The sequence below is a fragment of the Macrobrachium nipponense genome, chromosome 4, assembly GCF_015104395.2.
Source record: "Macrobrachium nipponense isolate FS-2020 chromosome 4, ASM1510439v2, whole genome shotgun sequence".
NCBI classification, from domain to species: Eukaryota; Metazoa; Arthropoda; class Malacostraca; order Decapoda; family Palaemonidae; genus Macrobrachium; species Macrobrachium nipponense.
The window spans coordinates 74,657,879-74,683,521 of NC_061100.1; the positions used below are offsets into that span (position 1 = coordinate 74,657,879).

The following is a 25,643-nucleotide window of genomic DNA, read 5'->3' on the forward strand; positions in this document are numbered from 1 at the left end:
ATATATTGTGACTCAAGAAGTGTTCTTCAGTCACTGGAATCTTTCAACCCTTTAAACCCTCTGATTTTAGATATATTGGAATGGCTGCTTTTACTAAAAAGAAGTGGGAAAGAAATAAAGTTCTGTTGGGTGCCCTCCCATGTTGGGGTGGCTGGGAATGAAAAAGCTGACCAACTTGCAAAGTCTGCGGTCAACTCCCCAGAACCTACAAGATGCCTACTACCATATCGGGATTTGTGTCCTCTAGTAGGTCAGAGAGTTAAAAAATGTTGACAGTCCCAGTGGGAGGATATTTTAACTAATCAAAAAATGCGGAGTATCAGATTGAGGATTGGACATACAAGACTCACACATGGGTTCTTGATGTCTCGTGAAAATCCTCCGTTTTGCGAGAACTGCACTCTGCCCTTTACTGTGAAACATTTGTTGATTGAATGTCCCAGATTCGGGAATTTGAGACATAGGTTCCTGTCTTGGGGTCGTGACAGAGTAGGTAATTTTATCCTATAGTAGTACCAATCTATGGTGAGGTTTTGTTGGGTCGAAGTCATTTACGTGCGTTGCCAAACTTCCATTCTAAGGAAAATTTTATGGAATATAGGTCGTTGTTATATGCCAAAACTGAAGAGAATACTCTGAAATATTGCTAAACATGCTTTTTACGTATACAGTTGTTTAATGATCAACATTCTTAAGTTTTTCAATATCATATTTGAGAAACGTGGCAGACATTGTTGCCACATCTACAATCTCGATTCTCAGTGGTCAAGTATCGAAATCTGTATCTGTCAGTCAAGAAGAATATACCCTTCGTTAATCTCTTAAGAATGGTCAAATCTTATAAGCTGGGGTCTTTTATGGTGAAGGTAAGGATTAGCGGATGTAAATATAGTTGGCGCTCAAACAGTTTGTGTGTGATTAAATGCTTAAAATATGTCTGTTATCTGAACTTTTCTATAAATTGAGAAATTTGGGGCCAAGTGAAAAGTTTCATGGCGAAACGAAACGTTTTTAAGATGGCAAACCTATCGGAACTTACTAAAGAAGCTCTGGATACTGTGACACCTGAAAATTGGGAAAAGGCCGTAAGACATGCCGAGCAATTGCAAGTGGAAGATGCAGCAAAGGATATCTTGATTGATAAATATATTGATTCATTTATTGTAAGTCTTGACTCTTCTGATGAGGAATCTTCTGATGAGGAGTCTTCTTAAAGCATCCCTCTCTCTCTCGCTCTTTTTACGCTGTTCTGTACTGTTCTCTTTTGAAAACCATTGTCAATGCATGCATCACGAGGTTAAATAGTGTCATTATTATTCTTATTTATTAGATATACGGTATTTATTTCTCGAATGTTTCTAAAATAAAGAAATAATTAATGTATGAAATTTATCATATCCATGATTTCCCTTTAGTTTTCTCTCATGTAGGTTGTTAATAAGTTAATTGAAGAATAAAAAGAACTGTTTCATATCTGAAGTTTTAATGCCAATATACACTATCTGAATAAAGGAAAAATAAATTTATACCAGCGAACCTTTCTAAGACAATTAGAGTGGGCATTCCCCTTTCACCAGACTCTGAAAGGAGGATAATCTGTACAGGACAGAGGTTAAGACCTAAGGGTAATGTTTCTCTTGGGTGATTAGTAAGAAATACAGAGCTTTGACTTTGGCCGCCTCTACAAAGAACTTTAAGATATGACAACGCGTGTTTTCGCTTTTAGACGCGCCCAAACCCTCACCTTAGATTGGTACTACTATAGCTACAATTCTTGGAAAGGATTGTAATATAGAGCAGTTATATATCTATATGAGGGAGGCGGGCGTCCTCAACCAAACTTAAATATACATAGATTGTCTATGTAAGAACTTATATATATGAAGAAAATTTTTATAATATATTTATTGATATTTCTATATGAAATTTATTAGAAATTTAATTTTTTCTATTTAATTTATTTTGGTGTCAATTACCCAGATGTTGTGACGCCAGATATAATTCACAATCAATCAATCAAGTGTCAAGAATTATTTTTTACTTGGATAAATCCTTCTCTCACACGCTCACTAAAAGTGATCTGGCCTTAACGAACTTTGTAGTTTTACAAAGGAGACATTCATTTAAATTCGTATAACCCACTGAAGTTGTATCAATACTGTACTTTGCAAAACCAAAAAATACTTTAATATTGAAACAAAGCTTCGAAGTTATAAAGTTTCGAAAGCAGAATGCAACTACTGAGGTAAAAGGATATGTTGCTGTATATGGCAAATAAATGAGCGGCCTACATCGGCAGAGTTGGATCAGGTAATAAAGCCTTAGATTATATAGAACCTCGTATGTTTCTATAAAGCTTGATTCGACTCTAGCAGTATTCAGATGAATAAGGTACGTCCGGATGCAAAGCTCTTATCAATGCACAGAATTAGATTATCATGTATTGCAGCTACCTCTAGATCGCCCTAAACTGATGGGCATCAGCTTCATTGCTCTGTGGAAAACTGTTTAGTCAAAGACTAAGCGACCTAACCTCGAACGCTATGAAAAGTTGCATCAGACATAAGTTGGCGAAAAAAAAGGGAATCACATTTGTTTCGGGAGATGAAGCAGTGGCACACTCCTGTATCTGCCTCATTCATCTTATTGCTCCAAGAAGTGCTTCCACTTCCATCTAAGAGAGATTGGACAACCCATGGTAACAATAGGTCTCTATAGGTCTTGACAAGGTCGTTGTTTTAGTAGAAAGAGAATAACAGAAATTTTATTTTGCTGAAGGTACCTTCAACTAATCACGCTATGAACATTATAGATGATGGGTCAGTCATTCATAATTACCATTAGTATAATGCCAAGTAACGTCTTTAATTAAGCTGTTGTATTTTTACTTTCGCCTCTTAAACATTACTCTTCTGATTTTAACAGCAGCTACCACTAGCACTTTTCCAACCAGTCTGATAAATCAGTCAACCATCAAGGTTAGGTACAAATCTCACGTATACAACAATTTTGAATACTTTTACGTACAATACAACAGAAGTATAGGAACTTCGCCTGCCCTCGGAATCAACTTTTTTTTTTTTAATTCGTCGTTGAATTTGGACAAAGCTGTAGCATGACTAAATCTCATGTAATTACTGGGACTCTGAAGAACTTCAAGAATAGGTAATAACTGTTACTTACGCATCGATACAATGTCCTGCCGTGAATACAAGTTCATCGTTGAGCAAAGAGCCGCCGCAAAAGACTATGTTTGTTCCAGCATAAACAAGAGCTGCCTGCCAAGGGTATTCGTTGATTTCAGTCTCCACTCCACCAACTATTCGCGTGGCACGGTTCACCGTACCACAAGGTTCTGGAAAAGATATAAAAGAAGTGAATTATAACTGCGATTGAATGTGGATAAAATGTGTTGATGACAGTTTTATTTTTCTGTTAATGAGAGAGAGAGAGAGAGAGAGAGAGAGAGAGAGAGAGAGAGAGAGAGAGAGATGAAACTTTTTATTACTGATCATATACTTTACTGAGTAACCAGACGAACTGCTGAGGATTAAAAATGCATATTGAATGGAAGTATTTAATTTCATTTTTTTTATAATTTATAACATTATTATTGCCAAACTGACTCGAGGTTGTAACAATTTCCTTACCACAAGACGTTGCTTCTGTTGCAGCAGAACCTGAGCTCGTTGAAGGGGCAGGCGCTTTGGTGCTTGCTGTTGTTGGCACTTCTGAAATTAACAAAATGAAAATTACATATATTCAGTGTCTCAGTGCTTGGGATATATCGGAGCTTCCTACATTATTGGGCTACTTTTATCCAACTTTATGTTATATTTTTTTTTCAATCTGGTGTTTCAGTTGCCATCTGTTTTTGGTTATTTCTTATCAGCTATGATGTCATTCACTGCTAACTTCCTTTGTTTTATCCTATTTTAGTTATTAAAATGTAAACAAAATATATGCCGTGGAAGCTAGTTGTCGAGCCGGTGTACATCTGTTATTCTGCAATATACTGTTATTATTACTAATAAACAACAGTAATACTAATGGCAGAAAATTTGTGCTTGCCACATAAAGTTCACTTTTCTAGGACCTACTTTAATGAAAGTAATCCAGTACGCATTGTTAAAATTTTATGCAGGAGACATCAAGAAAAATAATAATTATTATGACAAAGTGAGAGTGAGAGAAGGATTTCAGAAGTTACATCACGCTTTTGACTGCTGAACATTTTAGTTATATCCTTCCTGAAAAAGACAGTTTATGGATTTGAATACAAAGATAATAATTCATGATCTCAGGGAAGCAGGAGACTAGTGTTTAAGAGCAACCGGAACAACTAATGACTGTCCTTTCCATTTGGGTCGTTTTTTATTGTAAAAAGAGTAGAAGATAAATTCTTGTCTAATGCCAGAAAGTAAAACGATAGTTATCTTCACCTGAGGCAGACACTGTGCAGGAGAAACCTCTCCCTCGTCTTCGACTGCTCCCAGTTCTAAAGAGAATTCCCATGTAATTAGTACTGCTCGCTGTTGTCAGTCCATCATTTCTCCCGCAGTACCTATGATCGAATATATTCGTTAATTAATAAACCTTTATTCCAACACTGAGTAAGGATTTTTCTTAATATAATATAAAACAGTTTTGGTACTGTCCATCACATATGAACATAAATTCTTCCATCAATGTTTTTATGGACGTATTTGGTTGATAGCTTGAAAAATGTATATTTCTTATTGATCTATTATTCTATATGTTTTGTTGTTCACTTGTTTCAAATAAGGACACTCTCTACTGTGACATATAATGTCAGTTAACAACCTTTTAGGATTTTACCCTATGAAAACAGGAGCTCTGTGAATGATGGATACAAGATCAATACTATCAATGGTAATAATAACTTTAGATCTAATATTATCCATGATAATAAGTAAATTTCTTGATAAAAATCTATGGTAAATAGGTATTAGTTATGTAAATCATATGTCATATCTTTAATATTTCTCAAATTCTTTAAACCTCTGCCTCATAATCTCTGACATTCTTTACAACTCAGCACAAGGATAAATATCACTCACTGATAAAAAGCGGATCTTATCAGTTTTTCGTTTCTCCAACGGTAGATGCCTAGAATTTACACGTGTTACAGTCCGTCATTTTAGGGAAGATACACATTTCATATATTTAGAGCACGAATTTCTATCGGATTGTTCAAAATAATCCTTTTGATAGAATCTGCTATAAGGTCTCTAATAATATATATAAATTAACTTTAGTACTTGAGTCGGAAGGATAAGAAACGGCCCATTTCGTCATCATATAATTCTTATTTAACATTTAGACGTTTTATACGTAACAAAGCAAATGAAGACGGTGCAAATTTCAGATGATGGTGATATGTGCGTTTATAGTAAAAGGATTATTCGTAATGATAGCATCTCCTAAATATGGATTGAGGATGATGCAATGCAATTCATTATCAGTGATTAAGAAAAATCGCACTGAAATCGAAAGAAAAGAAAATACGTTGATATAACGTTTGGGATAGTGATAATTGCAATTTTTACAATTCCAGCAACTTGCAACAAATTATTTTAATGGTGAAGGACCCCATTATATCGGTCGAAATTTTTCCAGTTTCTCATTGCTTTAAATAATGATTACACCTAAACTGGCCTTATAAGTGAGTAACGTTATTCTGTCCTTATTTGAAACAAATAAGGACAGTGTCAAAGAAAATGCCTTATAATTTCACTTATGAGGAAAAAGTAGACAATCTTTGACTCTACTTCTGCGCTATAATTGCAACCTTAGGTTGAAGAGCAGTTCTTAATCTTTTATGAAGTTATGACGTTCATTAACAAGGATGATTATATGTATCAGAGACACATCTGGGAAGCATACATGATAGAGTAGTAGAGACTCACGTTTCATAGAGATTTACTCCAGCAATCCTCAAATACGAATGTCTGCAACTCTTCAGGCGGAAAGTGCTGCATGAAATACTATAGTAGAGGCAGGAAGAGGGTTCCCTGCAAAAGACAGTCAGCCATCAGAGTATGACATTAGTTCTGCAATACATATTTCAGATATAGTATCAAAATGAACTTGGGTAACGTATGAGTACATCTTAGTCGAAAATTATTGTAACAGAGATAGCTTGCTACGGGCCTCTACATTCATTTTAAGTCATAACACGCAATTACTATAACGTATTGTTGCTCTTGTGAAGTGATGCTAGATTAAGTTCAGAATATAGAAAATAAATGGTTAATCCTAGAATGAATTACGTATTACATAAGTTGTCTACTTTGTCGATATGCAAAATTTCATCACAAAACACACCTGGAAAGTCCAGCTACAGTATTCATTCCTTGGATATTTTCTGGGAAAATTCCTCGATTGGATGCTGACTGTTTGGCCTGGTTCAAGACTATGGTCGCCACACGAGACATAGTTAGATCGACCTGAAAAGAGTTAATAGCTAAGCCAATGAAGAGCAGGCAACAGAGCCTCATTCACAAACTAATATTAAATTATTATACTAAATCGTATGTTCATAAACTTTAGGACAAATTTTGAATAAAAGAGAATTTCAAGAACAGGGAGTGTTTAATTCTTCGAAATCAGAAATCTATGAACTAATGGCTTCAGGATAATGAGCACTGATAATACCCAATGGGCACGATACTAACAAAAGTGCATTGGTATCACTGCGTTACCAGGAAGTTGGGAAAGGGTAACTCAGCTTCAGCTGCATAAATGAAGAGATACTATTGAGATGTGAATAAATGGTACATCCGTCTCGTCTTTATCATCTATGCAAGGAAGCTGATATTTCTTTAACTAAAATGGTAATGTCAGACCACAACAGGAAATGCATTCTAATAAATATGAAACTGAAATTAATCAAAGTTTAAAGTAGGCAAAGACCGTAATAGAGTAATAAAGGCTTTTGCTATATCAAAAAAGCACGCTAGAAGTACACACACGCACACAGACATTATATATATATATATATTACTATATATTATATATATATATATATATATATATAGTATATAATATTATATATATATTATATATATATATATATATATATATATATATACTTCCCTCATTTAAATAAAATAACTTAACTTTAAAACCGACGAGTCACAAAAGTATAATTAATAACAGCAAAATTCCTTGAAAATCTATATATCTTAAATTGTTCTATGTTTGTGGGTTTTGATTTTCTTACAACGTACTTTTTTTGCCCACACTGATTATATTTTCTGCAAGGTTGACTTGGGAAAGGTAATTTATATAGTTTTAGGGAACTTCTTTTTCGTCCAAGCCAACAGGAATTACTTTTTTTTTTTTTTTTTCATGAAGTCCACCTACAATTCTCTTCGGGTCTATTCTGTCTCGGAATATATTGAACAACCTTGCTTTTCAAAAGTCATAATGAAGTTTTTTTCCTCGTAAACCTATTTCAGTTCAGGGAAGGTGGTGTGAACCGTGTTTCGTTTATAATAATTCAGGTTTTCGTATAATAATATTAAAGTTATAGAGAATACCTTTCTTGGGACTTGGCTGGATTGTGGGGAAATCGGAATTTCGGGGCATCAGACTCCATCTGGGCTGAACGTGAGAGATGTTTCGTTGTTGTTGGGCAACAGATCCTCTGCCCAAAGGACGTATGACCCACCTGGGAAAGAGAGAGGATACGTAGAGATGTGGGAGAAGATGAGAATAGAAAAATAAGAGAGTGTCGAAGAAGATGGGAAACGGAAATTAGTGCTCGTGCAAAAGAATATAAGAAAAAGAAATAAACAGAGTTATAGAAGAAGACAAGAACAAGAAATAATTAAAGATGCGGATGAAGATAAGAAAAGAAAATAAGTAGAGGTACGGAAGAAGATAGGAAAAGAAAATAAGTAGCCTTGTAGAGGATGATAAGAAAAAGTAATAATCACAGATGTGGGAAAAAGAAGAAAAGAAAATAAGTAGATATAAGGAAGAAGATAAGAAAAGAAAATAAGTAGAAGTGTGGAAAAAGATAAGAAAAAGAAATAAGTAAAGTTGTGGAAGGAGATAAGAAAAGAAAATAAGCAGAGATGTGGAAGAAGTCAAAAAAGAAAATAAGTAGAGATGCGGAAGAAGATAGGAAAAGAAAATAAGTAGAGTTGCAGAAGATGATAAGAAAAAGTAATAATCACAGATGTAGGAGAAAATAAGAATAGAAAATAAGTAGATATGTGGAGGAAGATAAAAAAAAGAAATAAGTAGAGTTGTGGAAGAAGATAAAAAAGAAAATAAGCAGAAATGCAGAAGAAGATGGGAAAAGAAAATTAGTAGAGGTGTGGAAGGTGATTAGAAAAATTATTAAGCACAGATGTGGAAGAATATAAGAAAAGAAAATAAGTAGATAGGTCGAAGAAAATAAGAAAAGAAAATAAGTAGAAGTGTGGAAGAAGATGAGAAGAAGAAATAAGTAGAGTTGTGGAAGAAGATAAGAAAAGAAATAAGCAAAGATGTGAAAGATGATAAGAAAGAGAATCATTAGGGATGTGAAAAAAGGTAAGAAAAGTAGATGGGTACAAGTGTGGGAGAAGGTAAGTAAAAGTCATAAACAAAAATAAGGAGGAAGATAAGTAAAAGAAATAAGTAGAGATGTGGAAGAAGATAAGAATAGAAAATAAATAGAGGTGTGGAAGAAAAGAAAAAGGAATAAGCAGAGATGTGGGAGAAGATAAGAAAAGAAAATAAATAGATACGTGGAAGAAGACAAGAAATGAAAATAGGTAGAGGTATGGAAGAAGATAAGAAAAAGAAATAAGTAGAGTTGTTGAAGAAGATAAGAAAAGAAAGTAAGAAGAAATGTATGTGGAATAACATCAAATGAAAATAAGTATAGATGTGAAAGAAGAAAACAAAAGAAGATGAGTTGAGATGTTGAAGAAGAAAAGAAAAGAAAATATGCCAAAGAAGATAAAAAAAAAGATAAGTAAATATCGAAGTAGATAAGAAAAGAAAATAAACATAGATGTGGAAGAAGACAAGGAAAGAAAAAAGTGGAGATGTGAAAGAAAATAAAAAAAGAAGATAGGTAGAGTTGTGGAATAAGAAATGGCAGCAGTTTTGTGATCTGAGCATGATACTAGTAACATTTATAAAAAGAGTTTTGTTAAATACTCATAATATCCTAATCCGTAAGATCTGCAAAATAATTGAACTGTCAATGCCTTGAAGTGTTAAAACTTGTGCAAAACTTACATTTGATATTCTAAACAACTTAGTTTCATTAATTTTGTCATCCTTGCCTGAAATTTCCTTTCTTTGTTTTTTGGTTTCTCGGGCACTTGATTATAATTGTTCCTTATTTTATGAGTTTTGTCTTAGTCGCTTAGATTTTGCTTAATTCTATAAAGGTGTGTATAATGTACCTGTAAGGAACTTCTTAACCTAAGAGTATAAGGTGAAAAACAATAAGTTTACTCACGTTTCATTTCCTTTTGAGGCTGAAGTGGTTCCTATGCAACAGACACCCTGTGAATTGAATAACTCATGAATGCATGAAACGTAAAAAGTATTTAGCAAGAAAAAAATTAATAAAATAAATATATAAAAATGAATAAATAAATAAACTAGAACTAAAAAAAATAAATAAATAAGCAAAATATTAAATCGGTTTTATAGCCATGAACAACCAGATGTCAGTACATACCATTTGGACAAGAAACATTGATCCTCTCTTTTATATATATATATATATATATATATATATATATATATATATATATATATATTTATATATAATATATATCTATATATATATGTATATATAGATATATCATATCTATATATAGGGTATATATTATATATATATGTATACATATATATAGATACTATGATATATATATATATATATATATATATATATATATATATATATATATATATAATTTTTTTTTTTTTTTAGTCAAAGTAGCGATTAAGACCATTAATGGAAAACGTTCTGTTTGACCAGCCTTCATAAGTTCTGTCTCAACATCGAACGTGACTGAGACCCTCAGTGCTCGAGCCCGAAGAACCACTACATACATATTATTTACAATGACTTACTATTCACATTCTGCTGAGTTAGTTATTTTTCTATTTTTTCCCTTACCCATTACTTGAAGTCTTGTTGTAAGTTAGACAATTTTACCTAAATGTGACTAAGTAATTACAAGTCAAAGCTAATCAAGTGGGTTGCTGATATGATGCAACAACAAGCATATAGCGAACAGGCACCCTTGCAGTCAATTGAGATGGCCATTTTTCCCATTACCGATTACCCAAAGTTTTCTGTGGCATGCTGACAAGTGTTACCTATGTGTGAGTAAGCAGTTACAAGCCAAAACCAATCAAGTATGCTGTTAATGAAAGGTGATTGCAAGCATTTAGTAAATTCAGTATGTATGAAGTTACGTCATCAGTCTGGGTCTACTGCCGTATAAGCTGAATCAGAAACGATCCATTCTCAGAGGAAGACGATCCTTCAACTGTACTCCTGAGGCTGCCTGGTTTGAGCACCCTTTCGAGAAGTTGTTACCTTACTAGCTTGACCGAAGCCATGTATGACTTTCCGAAGTTGGTTGTTTGTATTGAGAAGTTATGATCAAACAGGAAATGAGATAAAACTTGTTGTACATTGCTGGTCTAAACAACGATAATTGTGACTCAGTGAAATGCAGCACAGTGTTTCATGTTATATTTTTTCTAAATACACAATCGTTTGGCCTACCCTAGTAACACTCTTGGTAGTGAGCAACAGTCACCAGACCATTAATCATCTAAAGGATCAATCAGTTTTACCACCTTCATGTCCAGCAACAACGCCGTTAACATTATTAAAAATCAGTTTCGGCGATGCAATATTATTGTAAATCTTTTCACACTTAGGGTTAAAGTTTTAGCTTATGTATCCATACCCGGCATTGGATAATTTTGTTGCCTGGTTTTTTTCTACTGTGGTAAAGAATTGAAAGGGTGCCTTATTTATTGAACACTGATGCCGCATCCTTCATATCCATCTATATGAATACAACAAGGGGCCTGCCTGCCTGTCATTATTATTATTATTATTATCATTTTTATTTTTTTTTATTTTTTGCTCTATCACAGTCCTTTAATTCGACTGTGTAGTATTTATAGTGTGGGGTTCCGGGTTGCATCCTGCCTCCTTAAGAGTCCATCACTTTTCTTACAGTGTGCGCCGTTTCTAGGATCACACTCTCCTGCATGAGTCCTGGAGCTACTTCAGCCTCCAGTTTTTCCAGATTCCTTTTCAGGGATCTTGGGATCGTGCCTAGTGTTCCTATGATTATGGGTACAATTTCCACTGGCATATCCCATACCCTTCTTATTTCTATTTTCAGGTCTTGATACTTATCCAATTTTTCCCTTTCTTTCTCTTCAACTCTGGTGTCCCAGAGTTGAAGAGAAAGAAAGGGGAAAAAATGGATAAGTATCAAGACCTGAAAATAGAAATAAGAAGGATATGGGATATGCCAGTGGAAATTGTACCCATATTATTATTATTATTATTATTATTATTATTATTATTATTATTATTATTATTATTATTATTATTATTATTATTGGTCTATCAGAGTCCTCCAATTGGACTGGGTAGTATTTATAGTGTGGGGTTCCAGGTTGCATCCTGCCTCCTCAGGAGTCCATCACTCTTCTTACTATGTGCCGTTTCTAGGATCACACTCTTCTGCATGAGTCCTGGAGCTACCTCAGCCTCTAGTTTTTCCAGATTCCTTTTCAGGGATCTTGGGATCATGCCTAGTGTTCCTATGATTATGGGTACAATTTCCACTGGCATATCCCATATCCTTCTTATTTCTATTTTCAGGTCTTGATACTTATCTATTTTTTCCCTTTCTCTCTCTTCAACTCTGGTGTCCCATGGTATTGCGACATCAATGAGTGATACTTTCTTCTTGATTTTGTCAATCAACGTCACATCTGGTCTATTTGCACATATCACCCTATATGTTATGATACCATAGTCACAGAGGATCTTTGCCTGATCGTTTTCTATCACTCTTTCCGGTTGGTGCTCGTACCACCAGGTAGCTGGTGTTTCTTGCACAGGCTCTTGTGGAGGCTTTTGCCACTGGATCATGCCTCTTTTTGTACAGGTTCTATGCAATTGCCAGACATTCGCTTTCTATGTGGTTTATGGTCTCATTCTTCATTTTGCACTTCCTACATATGTTATTGTCATCTATTGTTCTTTGAACATATCTGGTTCTTAGGGCCTGATCTTGTGCCGCTGTTGTCATTCCTTCAGTTTCCTTCTTGAGCTCTCCCATCCGTAGCCATTGCCATGTGTCATCGCTGGTTAGTTCTTTAGTCTGTCTCATTGGTTTGTTGTGCCATTCCTCTGTTCTGTTTGTCATTGTCCTGTCTCTGTATATTTCTGGGTCTTCATCTACTTTTATCAGTCCTTCTTCCCTTACACACTCGAGCCACTTGTCTTCACTGGTGTTCAGATATTGCCCCAGTGCTCTGTTTTCAATGTTGATGCAGTCCTCTATGCTTAGTAGTCCCCTCCCTCCTTTCTTTCATGTTATGTATAGTCTGTCTGTATTTGCTCTTGGGTGTAGTGCTTTGTGTATTGTCATATGTTTTCTCGTTTTCTGGTCTATGCTGCAGAATTCAGCCTTTGTCCACTCCACTACTCTTGCACTGTATCTGATTACTGGTACTGCCAATGTGTTTATGGCTTTCATCATATTTCTGATCGTGTCCTTCATCTCTTGGTGTTTTATATCCTCTCCTTCTATTATTCCTAGGTATTTGTATCCTATCCCATCTATGTGTTTAATGCTATTCCCATTTGGTTGCTTTATCCCCTCAGTCCTTATTACTTTGCCTTTTTGTATGTTGACCAAAGGACATTTTTCTATATCAAACTCCATCCTGATACCCCCAGATACAATTCTTACAGTCTGGATTAAGGTGTCTATTTCCTTGATGCTCTTCAGCTTGATGTCTTCCATGAACACTGTGTTGCCTCCTTTCTTGAGGTGCTACCCAGCATCCATCTTATGTAATACTTTTGTCATGGGAATCATGGCCTCTATGAAGAGTAGTGAGACAGTGAGTCACCTTGAAAGATCCCTGTTCTGATGTTAACCTCTCCTTGTCTTATCCCACAGTTTGTAAGTACTGTATTCCAGTAGTGCATTGTATTTTTGAGGAAGCTGATGGTGTTTTTCTCTCCCCTATATATGTTCAAACATTCTACTAGCTACGTGTGTAGTATCATGTCGAAGACTTTCTTGCAGTCTATCCATGCCATACCTAGGTTGGTTTTCCTTCAACTATTCATCATTACCATATTGCCTATCAGGAGCTGGTCTTTTGTGCCCCTACACTTCCTTCTGCACCCTTTAACTGATGATACCTGTCAGCAGCCACTACATTACTGGTAGGCAGGTGATAGGCCTGTAGATATGTGCTATATTTCCCTTGTTCTTGTCTCTTTGTATTAAGGATGTTCGCCCTGTGTTCATCCATTTGGATGCATGGTGGTTTGTGATGCAATGCTGGAATTGTTCTGCTATTCGTGGGTGTAGGGCCTTGAAGTTTTTGGCTGGTATCCATGGACTTCATCGGAACCAGGGGCTTTCCAGTTGGGCATTTTCTTTAGTTGGTGTCTGATTGTGTCTGTTGTGATGTCGGTGAATTTTACTCTCCCCATTTCTTCTGCCTTGACTTCCTGGAGCTATGTTGCATGTTTGTTGTGTGATAATGGATTGCTCCATATGTTTTCCCAGAGTCTCTTACTCAGTTTAGCTTCAGAAATTTCCTGGTGGTTGTCTTCCCCTCTTAGTTGGCTGTATAGTCTTTTCTGGTTGGTTCCGAAGAGTTTGTTCTGTTGGTATCCCTTATTCCTGTTCATGTACCGTTGGATCTTATGTGCTTTGGCTTTAAGCCTCTGTTTTATATCTTCTATTGTGTTGTTTAGCGTCCTCTTCTGTACTTTGTATTTCCTGTTCAGTTCCTCCCTTGTTTTCTTGCTTATTAGCCTCTTTTCTGCCATGTCTTTCAGTTCACTCAAGTCAGATCTCATCACCATGATTTGTTTTACCAGGTACCTTTTTCAAGCCGGTTGCCATTTTGGTTTCAGTTGGGTTGGTTGTGATAGTGGTATTAGTGCTTGTATCCCCATGAGTTCTACTACTTTCTCCCGGATATGCTAGGTTATTTGTTTCTGTGATACTGGTGGTGTGTACTAGTCTCATTATTTCATTGACTTCACTTGTTTCCTCCCTTATTTTCTTTGTGTTGTAGGCTTCCATGGAGGATATCTTTGTCCTTTTTTTATCTGGCTTAATCCATTGTCTGATCTTTTCCAGCCATTCCGTCCTCTCCGTTACTTTTTCCGTGTTTGGTACCTCATTATTCCTGTCATCTCCTGTGGTATCGCACATAAGTCATCTTCTTGTCCTTCGTTGTTGGATGTTATTTCTCTTTCTGTTCCTCTCTTTCTGTTGTGGAGAGCCAGTTCCTTTTTGTTATGTTCCTTACTTGGTCTGCCAACCTCTGTTCTGTTTGAGGGTTGTTATTTCTCTCATTCCAGATGTTGACCAACCTTCATCTGTATCCTCTTTCCCTCTGGTTGCTTCTGATGTAGCATTCCCATATTTCCTTGTTCTCTTCTCTTGTCCATTTCTTCTTTTGGTTTTCCTCTGTAACTCCAGTCTCTGGTTGCTGGTTACTGTCGTTTTGTGGTGGTCAGTTGGTGGATGACGACCTCCAAGTATCTGACCGCCCTCCCCTTCACTTGGGATTTAAATCTGGCTGCCGGACGAAGCTTCTCTATTGCCAGAGGATCCATTTGCGTCGCTGTCGTTTGATTTTCTTTTACAGCTGAGTAGACTGAAGAAATTATGGTAAAGATCCTTTCCCAGGGAATCAACGCCAAAGAGAGTGGACGCATCCAACGACTGACCAGCATCAATTTTGCTAAACCTGTCCATCATTTTGTTGAAAAATAATATCAGTTTTCAGCAAATTAATCTTATACAGGGTCTTTTCAATTTTTCTGATAATTCGTTTTTTCTGACTCAGCTAGGTTGTTGAGTAGAATTCCAATATTCATGTTTGTCATAATTAGGATATTTGTCAAAATGATTTATCAAAAAGATTTTGTTATATATTTTGCTTATATCTCTTTGATGGCTATAGAAACCAAGGCCAGTAACTTCATTGTAATCTTTGTAGCTACCTTGTGCTTTTGGTATTTTCTTGTATAATAGTATTATGTAACCTTGTACCTAAAACACCAGAAAGTTACTAAGATTCCGTTGAAGTTAGTGGCCCTGCTTTCTATACCCATCAAAGATATACAAGCAAAATATACAATAAAATATTTTTGATAAAATAATTTTGACAAATATCCAAATTATAACAAACATGAATACTGGAATTCTACTCAACAACCTAGCTGAGTCATAAAAATGAATTAGCAAAAGAATTCAAAAGACCCTGTATAAGATTAATTAGTTGAAACGTGCCACTATTTTCAAACAAAACATGTATCAAAGAAGGTCTACTCCCTACATATTATTATCATTCTTGATATAAAAGCATAGTGACCTTCAACTTCGAATGGAAGCTTTCTTAAAAAAAAAATAGTCCTTTTATAGGACTCGTCCAAGTGGACGGGGACGAAATCAGGACAGTCAGTGACGCTATCCAATCAGCCAACAGAGACGCTATAAGTTCATATCGATTCTGACCTTACAAATCACCCTCGATCTGGGTGCTTTCGTAATTAGAATCGAAAGGCTATGTGCTGTCAAACGCTCGAATTGGCCAACATGGTAGACAGGGTTTCATATCGATTCTAATTACGAAAGCACCCAGATCGAGGGTGATTTGTAAGGTCAGAATCGATATGAACTTATAGTGTCTCTGTTGGCTGATTGGATAGCGTCACTGACTGTCCTGATTTCGTCCCCGTCCACTTGGACGGTGGTTCGATCCCATGGGGAACGAAATTATCATCAGTTAAAAAATTCCCCTTCGGTACATATATGAAAATATATCATTTGGGAGGTAAAGTGAATTTAGATATTAAAGGACATTTGTAGCTTGAATTGATATATAAATGGATCACGGTTCGATGTGATAATTATTCATAACAAAAAGGCTATGTGCTGTCAAACGCTCGAATTGGCCAACATGGTAGACGGGGTTTCATATCGATTCTAATTACGAAAGCACCCAGATCGAGGGTGATTTGTAAGGTCAGAATCGATATGAACTTATAGCGTCTCTGTTGGCTGATTGGATAGCGTCACTGACTGTCCTGATTTCGTCCCCGTCCACTTGGACGGTGGTTCGATCCCATGGGGGGACGAAATTATTATCAGTTAAAAAATTCCCCTTCAGTACATATATGAAAATATATCATTTGGGAGGTAAAGTGAATTTAGATATTAAAGGACATTTGTAGCTTGAATTGATACACACTATATATATATATATATATATATATATATTATATATATATATATATATATACTATATATATATATATATATATATATATATATATATATATATATATATATATATTAATATATATATATATATAGACACACACACACACACATATATATATATATATATATGTATATATATATAAATCTATTAGTCAGTCTTGTCGAGAAAGACAAAGAAGAAGAGTTCGAAGTATCAGAATAATATCCCAAATAGGAAAACAATCGATGTAAAGCTTTCTGAGATGGGATGATTAAAAGCAAGGTTGACATAAAAATATTTTTATTATTATTATTATCATTATTATTATTATTATTATTATTATTATTATTATTATTATTATTATTATTATCATTATTATTATTATTATTATTATTATTATTATTATTATTATGAAAGCACGTAAGGAATTTTGAAGAATGTAATTACACGCAAAAGTGTATTTTTTAAAATTTAAATTTGATATGTAATTTACTCCAATAACCACATTTGAACGCATTTTTTCATGAATTATTCAGCTTGAAAGCTTTTCACTAATGTCCAAGAGACTTGCACTGTCTGAAAATATTAATCAGCCTTAAATGCGGCGTGGACAACGATAGGCGAGTTAGATCAATGATAATTATAATAATAATAATTATGATAATTATGACACCAAGAGGGGAACCCATCGCGACTCCGTCGTTTTGTCGGAACATCTGGCCTTTATGGGTGGAGAATGGGGCCTTCGTACATATCTCGAGGAGTGTCCGCAGGGATACTTCTGGGATATTCAGCTGTGGTGAATGGGTTCCCCTCTTTGTGTCCTATTCGTCAACTTTTATATGGGTACTGTGGAAGAGAGTGTTTTCTCCAATATTAGAAAACCCCGCAAATACGCAAGGTAAATCGACAATATCTTTGTACAAGCCGAGGATGAGGAAGAGGTTGAACTGTCCGGCGTATGTTCCAGCAGTGCAGTTCGCTGAATTATACCGTAGAATTCAGCGACGAAGGCCAACTCCCCTTTCTCGACGTCCTCGTCTCCAAGACCGACGATGGCCTATAAACCTCTGTGTATACAAAGCAAACGAACTTAGGGCTTTGTCTGAATGGTAATGGTGACAGCGAATGCCCTGCGCGGTTCAAGAACATTACAATCAGGGCCTACATTCGGGGGGCCCTCACGCACTGTTCTTCCTGGCAGGACCCTCACAAAGAACTCGACCAAGTCACTCAGATGCTCGTTAATAACGGGTATCCGAATCGACTTATTGATAAAGAAGTCCGAACAGCGCTGGATCCGGTGGTACGGCGAGAGTGAGATACCGCAGCCCCACCCCCATGAAAAGATCAAGCTGTATTACAAAGCTACAATGCACGCATGTCACCGTGAGGACGAAGATGCATTGAGAAAAATCATCAGAGAATGGGACCCCTACCGAAACCGACAAAGAACTCGAACTTGTAATTTATTTCCAAAATCGACGTACCCGGGACCTTATTATGAAGAACAACCCGATCCCCCCAGCAAGAGACCTCTTGAAACAGTCGAATGTAGTCTACCAATTCTTATGCCCCGTCCGTGGATGTCCCGGCTCTTACGTTGGTATGACTTCTATGAAACTGTCCAAGAGGATTTCCTGTCATGCAAAAGAAGGAGCAATTAAAAACCATATCATGACAGCACACCAGGAAGCTATCTCCCGCGACGGTAAAATCAAGAATATTAAGATAATAGGGAGGGCTCCTGACCAGCGACGTTTGCGACTGCTCGAGGCACTCCTCATACAGCAAGAGAAGACCTCATTAAATACGACGCAGGAAGTGCTCTTCCTCCCTACCAACTTAAGGAGACCTATGTTTATGAATAATAGTACAAATAATACCAGACCGAGGGGGACACCCCCGAAATCAGAGAATACCAGATTAGACAAGCAGCCCACCAGCCAATGACAACGCGAGTCGTCATCCCCCTTGACACAACGCCCAGGGAAGTCATGCCCCAGCCTCAACGGTCTGCTAGGCTGCAACAACGCGACCTCCAACGACGAGAAGTGTCTTGAAGAAAACTTCCTTCATCCAATAGCAGGAACACATTGCGCCCCCAACCAATGAAAACTCAGCTAGCGGTTGACCCCCTGCTGACCTGCCACTATATATTGAGTAGATCTTGACAGCACCTACAGTCTGCTCCGACCCACTGCCGTGATCATGCTCGGATGATACCAAGAGAAACGTTGGCCACTATCCATTTATTGTGAAAAATAAAGTTGTAAGCAATATCCCTGGAATTGACTCTTCCTGATGAGTAATATCGGCGCAATATTCGCCAGTTGTACTATCAGAGAGAAAGCAATTATTAGAAAAGTAGAGAAGACTATTTACAAGTTAAATGCAACTGATGCAGCAATATCTTTCAATAAGACTTGTTTGAAAGAGGGTGTCCTTCCAATAAATAATAATAATAATAATAATAATAATGATAATAATAATAATAATAATAATAATAATAATAATAATAATAATAATAAGATGATGATGATGCTGATGATGAGAATGACAATGAAATGCATTCTTTAATCATAAACACCTTATGGTAAGGACAAAATACCCTTTACCTTGAACATATGTTTAAATCAAGCATATTTTCATATAGTACTGTTTGTTCAAGCGACTTTATGAAAATATTTTTCAAATTTAACCAGAACCCCAAAAGCAACCAAAATAGTTTTGACTTCAATCATGAGTTATTATCCCGGAAACCAGTCTGTCATATAAAACAAAGAAAAATAGTTGCGCCAAAGTTTTTTTTCCGCGCAACCAAGTTTTCTGTACAACGGATATATGCAAGTATGTTACTCTCAGCCTAGGCCCATGAAATTCTCAGCCGGCCGTAGTAGCTTGAGTTGTTGCGGTGCTAGACACACGGCCATGAGGCTAGAGGGCATCAATTTGGTATGTTTGATGACTGGAGCGTAGATGAACAACATACAAATTTGCAGCTCTCTAGCCTCAGAAGTTATTAAGATCTGAGGGTGGACAGAAAAAGTGCTGGCAGACAGACAAAAGAAGCAATTCCAATAGTTCTCTTTTAGAGTGAAGTAAAACGTAGATATATCTGTTATTCACTAATGAGCGATTTACGCGCTTTTCTCACAGATTTGAATAATTGATTATTTGATTTACGTAACTTGGCTTATAACGACTTTGACTTGGCTCTGAATAATGAGACATGATACTCCATTAGCTAAGACCTTGAAAAAACATTCATAGTGTCAGTTTAGTTGCGTATGCTGTGGTGTTTACGATAGCTTTAACCGGCAGATCTTTGAAATAACCAGTTCTTGAATATTGTAACAGTTCCAGAAATACGAAAATTGTTGGAAAAACATTGAATAAAACACTAATATCTGCTAGTATAAATTTCTTTTGGCATTTATATTTCTTTAGTATTATTATTGTCCTTAATCTCGAGAAGTTTAGCCATTATTCGAAAGATTATGCAGATAGCATAACTGATATTGCTTTACCCGTGCCCCGCTGCCTCCTTTTTTGATATAATATCACGCATCCTTAACAAATTTGAGTACCTACAAAAACATCAGCCGTATTATGTCATGCGAATTCACAAGAAAAATATTTGCATACTTTTGTTGAAGCCTGGAGTCACATAGGAGGAATGGCAGCTTCAATGTAACCCGTAGTAAAGAACGTCACGCTGGACAGGCTTTCAATATATCAACTCTTGTTAAGTTTCTCGGATGGAAAATGAGGAGTCCAAAGCAGTCACTTTTTCGTGTTTTCTTTTTTTACAATTATTTTGTACATTCTCCCCTTTTAGGAATAGGTTGACCGTGTGTTTTTTTTTTTCAATCTATTGCAATTACAGCCTTCTCAAATAGTACGTGCCAAACAGCTCTTCATACTTCTCATACGTTTACTCAAAAAGGTCAAATGAAGCTCCATAAGCAATATAAGCCAAAAATACAATTTAAGTTCGTAAAATCATACTGTGACATAATGCTAAATTTAAGCATCCAGAAGGATTAATATGATTATTAGAGACTAAAACAAAACAATTCCTAGGGTTGCCTCATGATATACAATATATATTGAAAAGGATTAACATTGTCTTTAAGCTTAGCTTTGATATATGATCAGATTTATAAGTTTTGTCAACCTTAAATTAATCTGAGAGTTTTGTATTGCATCTGGTAAGCATTATCATCATCATAAAAAACAAGTAAAAAATGCGCCGAAATCTGGTGGTGGTCTCATCCACGGCCAAAAAAACTCTTAGCTACGGCCCATGAAACTTAGCACGGTCCGGTAGTGTCCTATATTGTTATTACCTATAACGCCGCCAGATGTATAAGATCTGTTGGCGGACGGGTAGAGAAAGCCGGCACAATAGTTTTCTTTTACAGAAAACAAAACAAAAAATGGATATTTTGAATGGTTGATAACATTCTTTGAATGTTATCATTCAAAGAACTTAAGTGAAGTTCTTTGAATGATAACATGATTAGTTGCAGCTAATAGCATGTTGGTAAAAAACCTTGGCACAAAACGAGCGTATTCACACAATAAAAGCGACAATAAATAGTACCACTTATGATATAAACTTAATTTGCCATTGTAATCAGTATGTGGCCCAGGTAGTTAAATCTCACTACCAGCTTACAGAAATTCATTTTAAAGTGATGTTTAATTCCTGCACGCATGTTTTGGGACACTTGGATAAGACAGGTTGTTCAAATATATTTGCTGTTTTATAAATGTGTAATAATACTTCTAACTCATGTCCATTTCTAATTTACAGGTGCCCGAGAGAAGCTGAAGTGCATTGAAAAACGTTGAATTTCTTATCAGTTTTTTCTCCCATTGTGAACCCTTTTTTGTTTTTATTTCCACTATTTTATGCTCATTCTTTTTTTATTTTTATTTCTGAAGGTTATGATCTCTTTCCCCTTGGGTGGATTCATGTTGCCAAAATGGAAATTGTGACTTTTATTAACTGACATGTTTTCATTCCTGACTTTGATGAAAATAAGAATACCTGTGTGAGCTATTGTGGCTTAGTATGGGAACTAGTGTGATAATCATCTGAGATGACTTAAAGTTATTTTTAGTTGGATTTTCAATTTATTTCATTTTCTTTATCATGTTAGTTTTTGGGGAAGTAAAAATTCTTTTTTTGTATCTTGGAGTTTGATCTAGCCTCAGATTTAATGGTTTTAAGAATAGTTGGAGGGATGTCGCTTGTAGGCTTTCTCTCTAAGGGAGGTACCAGATGTTTGTCGAGGTCGACGTTACCAAGCTGTCTTTTGGACAAAACCAATACTAGGCTTTGTAATAATGGTGGCATGCAGAGAGGGCAATCAGGCCTTTGGATTACGTTTTTGGAGAGATGTGGGGAGGTAAACAGGAGTTAGGAAACCATGTAGATGTTAAAAAAAAAGGATTATAGTTAGAGTTAGTCAGGTGGTACTCTGTCGCTGCGATGTATTTTGGGCTGGAGTCAGCAGATCTGTCTACTGAGAACTAGTCTCCTAAGGCAGTAGCGATTCAAAGAGTGTGCTAATACGATGTGTGTAATAAATATGGTGTGGTTACCGTAATTTCCCGGGGTGTTAGGTATTCGTGGTGATCGATTGCTCATACAAGAGAGCCGTCGTGGGTTTTATAGAAACCTGCGGTCGCATGTGTGATTAGATATACACACTAATGCAGTGAGTAGACAGCTTCACTGCTTTTAGTGTCTCGTGCTTTTCCTTTAATGAAGACGTAAGTGTTCAGTATTTCTTTTAATTTTTTTATTATGTTAACAATTTTCTCACATGTGTATTTAATTTTTAAGGGATTAAAGGGATAGTTTAGATGTGTGCTTTTAATTGCCATGCATGATTTATTTTTTTTGGGGGGAGCAGAATGTATTAAATTTTTGTTTTATTATGAGGTATTCATTGGAACTGCATTTATAGGGGATTAATCCATGAAAAGGAATATCCAGCTCCGACGTGTTTAATTTTTTTTTATGTGTGTGTTGGTGCATGCTATGAGTGTGGGTCGGAACAAGCTAGCAGCTTGAGGTCTGAGGGCATCCTAGGTTTGGGCGAGATCAGCAGAAATCCAGGGGTAGCAACTAGACAAAGAGTAGAAAAGTTTTTTTTTTTTATAGAGTGCATTTACTTGAGGAAAATTTATGTGTCAGGGAACCATATATATTTTTTGGTGATTTGTGAAGAAATTTTAGGAGTATTGTTGGTATTAAAATGATATTAAGATCTATTCAACTTCTAAATACTAAGGGTTTCTCTAAGTTAGACAAAATGGGGGAAGGAAACAAAATATGATCAGACTTTGTTTCATAAAGTTACTCCCAATTGCATCAGGAGTTCGCCCGTCTAGGGCATCTTGGATGGCGTTTTTTCTCAGCCAGTGCAGACTTTTATTGAAGGAGTTAATAGTTTTTACTTAAACTGATGCAGAAGCGTTCAGAGAGGCAAAAGACTTCTTGGATTTCAATAAAGGTGACTTAGCACATTGCTGCTGTAGTTTTCAATATACAAAATGCCGGTGATGGGCCGAATTACACGCATTTCTGAGGGAAGCCTATGGTACAAAGAAACACAGGGATATGGTGAGTGACCTGAGAGGTATCTACAAGATTCAGAAAGGTCAGAAGACCATGGCTGAGCCTAGCTCTCAGCGTTTTGATGTAATGGGAGAATGGATACAGTAGTTGAAAAATTCCACATAGGTACATGGTAATAATATCTCCCTTGATAACTTGCACAAACTGTTGTACTTTTCCAGGATTCTACACGACGTTCCAGACTTCATTGTTGACAGCTTCGATGAGGGTATTGAACCTACATCAGATGAGGAAGTGATCTATTCTCAGTTTGAGAAGAACATGTCCAAATATCCCACAGTGGACAGCACATTATTTAATGGGATTGGTCCAAGGAACTCAACACAAAAAAATTTAAGTTTCCCTTCCCTCGATTGTGGATCCAGGGCAATAGATGAATTATTTCAATTGCAATAGGTACAGGCACACAAAGAGACAATGCAGAGTAAAATACTGTGGAGTATGCACTAGTATAGATCACTTTTGGCGGCCCTGTCCGTGTCAGAAACGGAGGGATGCAAAACACACCCCAGAACATCAGAGGCTCAGGTACAAAAGTTCCCCAAGCAGGTTACTCAATGGTACTCCGACAGCGGCGAAATTTTTGGAAACTATCAACAAAAAAGGGTACAGCTGACTTGTATGTGCCATTGCGGTCTTGTAGGGGACGCCCCAGAGCCTACGCCGATTGCACAAGGAACAGTGGGTGATGTAAAAATCCTATTTTTTTTTTTAGATATTGGAGCTTCAGTTAATTTAATGGACTATGGTCTATTTCAGTACATGTTCTACAAAAACGAAATTATCCATTTTGGCAATGTTTTCAAAGAGGTTCTTGCGAGTTTCCTAAAGACTTAAGCTTTAATTGTGAACCTTGCTTTGTACGGATTCAGCTTCACTCGCCATAAGGATTTATTAAAAAATAATTTAGTTTTAAGGGCACAATTGCTTTGCTGTAGTACTAGAGTATAAGATATTTAGAGTGATTACAAATTCATCCGAAGTACAATTTAAAATGTTCTGGAATGATATTTATTATCATTTAAAAAAAGTCTCACTAGAAAATTATTGTCTAAAAATAGAGAGAACTAAGTTCCCTTCACCGAACTTTATTTCCCCCTACTTTATTATTGCTATTAGACAACTATGAGATTCAGGGTCTCTGTAACACGATTTTTTGGACTTTGCTCCTTGTCAAAGCATCGGATATAGCTGAAAGTTGACATATGTATATTTTACAACCACACACAAATTTTGTCAGCATTGTCAATAACCTAAACCCGATAGTTTTGATTTTTATAGAGTAAAAATGAACTAGCCGACGCCATGGCCAATGATTACGAGCCAAGAGTCGAAAAACATTCATTACGTAAAGCAAAGGTAAACAAACACCTTCTGACTAAATGTTGCCCCGCCCATCCACCAGACAGAAAATGCCATCGGCTCTGAAACCCAAAGACTTTATGAATGGCGGAACGATACATAGATGTGGGTGCTAGCGTAGTAATACTACTGTAGCAGTAGTGCCGCAACAGTATAGCAGTAATATACATGAATTAAACGTTTAAACCAACAGCTGGGATCCTTGAGGATCATTTAGCACTTCTTACAACTACTCGAGAAATTAGTTTTTATAGCCAGAAGGTAAATGTTCTAATCCAACAATGCCATGGTAGCCTTCAGTGTTATCCGGAATTATAACGAGGCGAAAGTGGTGGAACCTCATGAAGTTCACCATTCTGACGATAATTATGGTGAAGGTTTAAAGCCAATATACGGTACCGGCTATTTTTTTTCAGTAAATAGGTAGATAGCCAATAAATAAAAATTGGTTGACATTGGATATAGCATTTATCAAATCATCTTGTCTACTATGTTTTTGGTAATTTACCAACTATTCCCTACATCTTGTCAATCTGATTGTGAACCTATAAAGTAGACTGTAATTTCTTTTGGAAAACTTATTTGGGAGTTAGACTAATAATCGAAGTGTTTTTGTATTTATTAACATATTTTGTTGGTTTGTTCATTATGACAATTATCAGTGGGGAGGTTCCAGAGTTCAGAAAGGTGTACTGCTTTGCTTGTATTTAAATTTGTATGTCATTGTTGCCAGAGGTTTAGCCTTCGTTACGTACAGCCAATCATCCATCGAGAAAGAGGGAAGAAATGATGTCATAAGTTACGTAACGAGTGCGTTCGAAACCTTTTCTCTGAGTAAGTTGGCCCGTCTTCAAAAAAGGTCACTTTTACATTATAAGTACCAAATTTATTCAACCTACGTTGTGCAGAAATACATCAAAAATTTATGTGTTGATATAATATGTATTCTGAATAAGCGTTATATTTATGAAGAATGCATAGATAAAAAGTTATTGCGAAAAAACCGTGTTACAGAATCCCTGAATCTCATAGTAGTGTCCTTCTTCTCCTACATCTAGCTACTTACTCAGTGAAA

At 36.1% G+C, this 25,643-nt stretch overlaps 1 protein-coding gene across 1 annotated transcript in view; it reads left to right on the top strand.

Annotated features, from left to right (window-relative positions):
* Positions 1-25,643, top strand: part of LOC135211402 (transmembrane protease serine 9-like) — a 46,312-nt gene that overhangs the window by 12,486 nt on the left and 8,183 nt on the right. Inside the window, exon 7 of the mRNA XM_064244714.1 lies at positions 23,368-23,485. Coding sequence (XP_064100784.1) covers positions 23,368-23,485 — 118 coding nt within the window. The remainder of the gene's footprint in view (positions 1-23,367; positions 23,486-25,643) is intronic.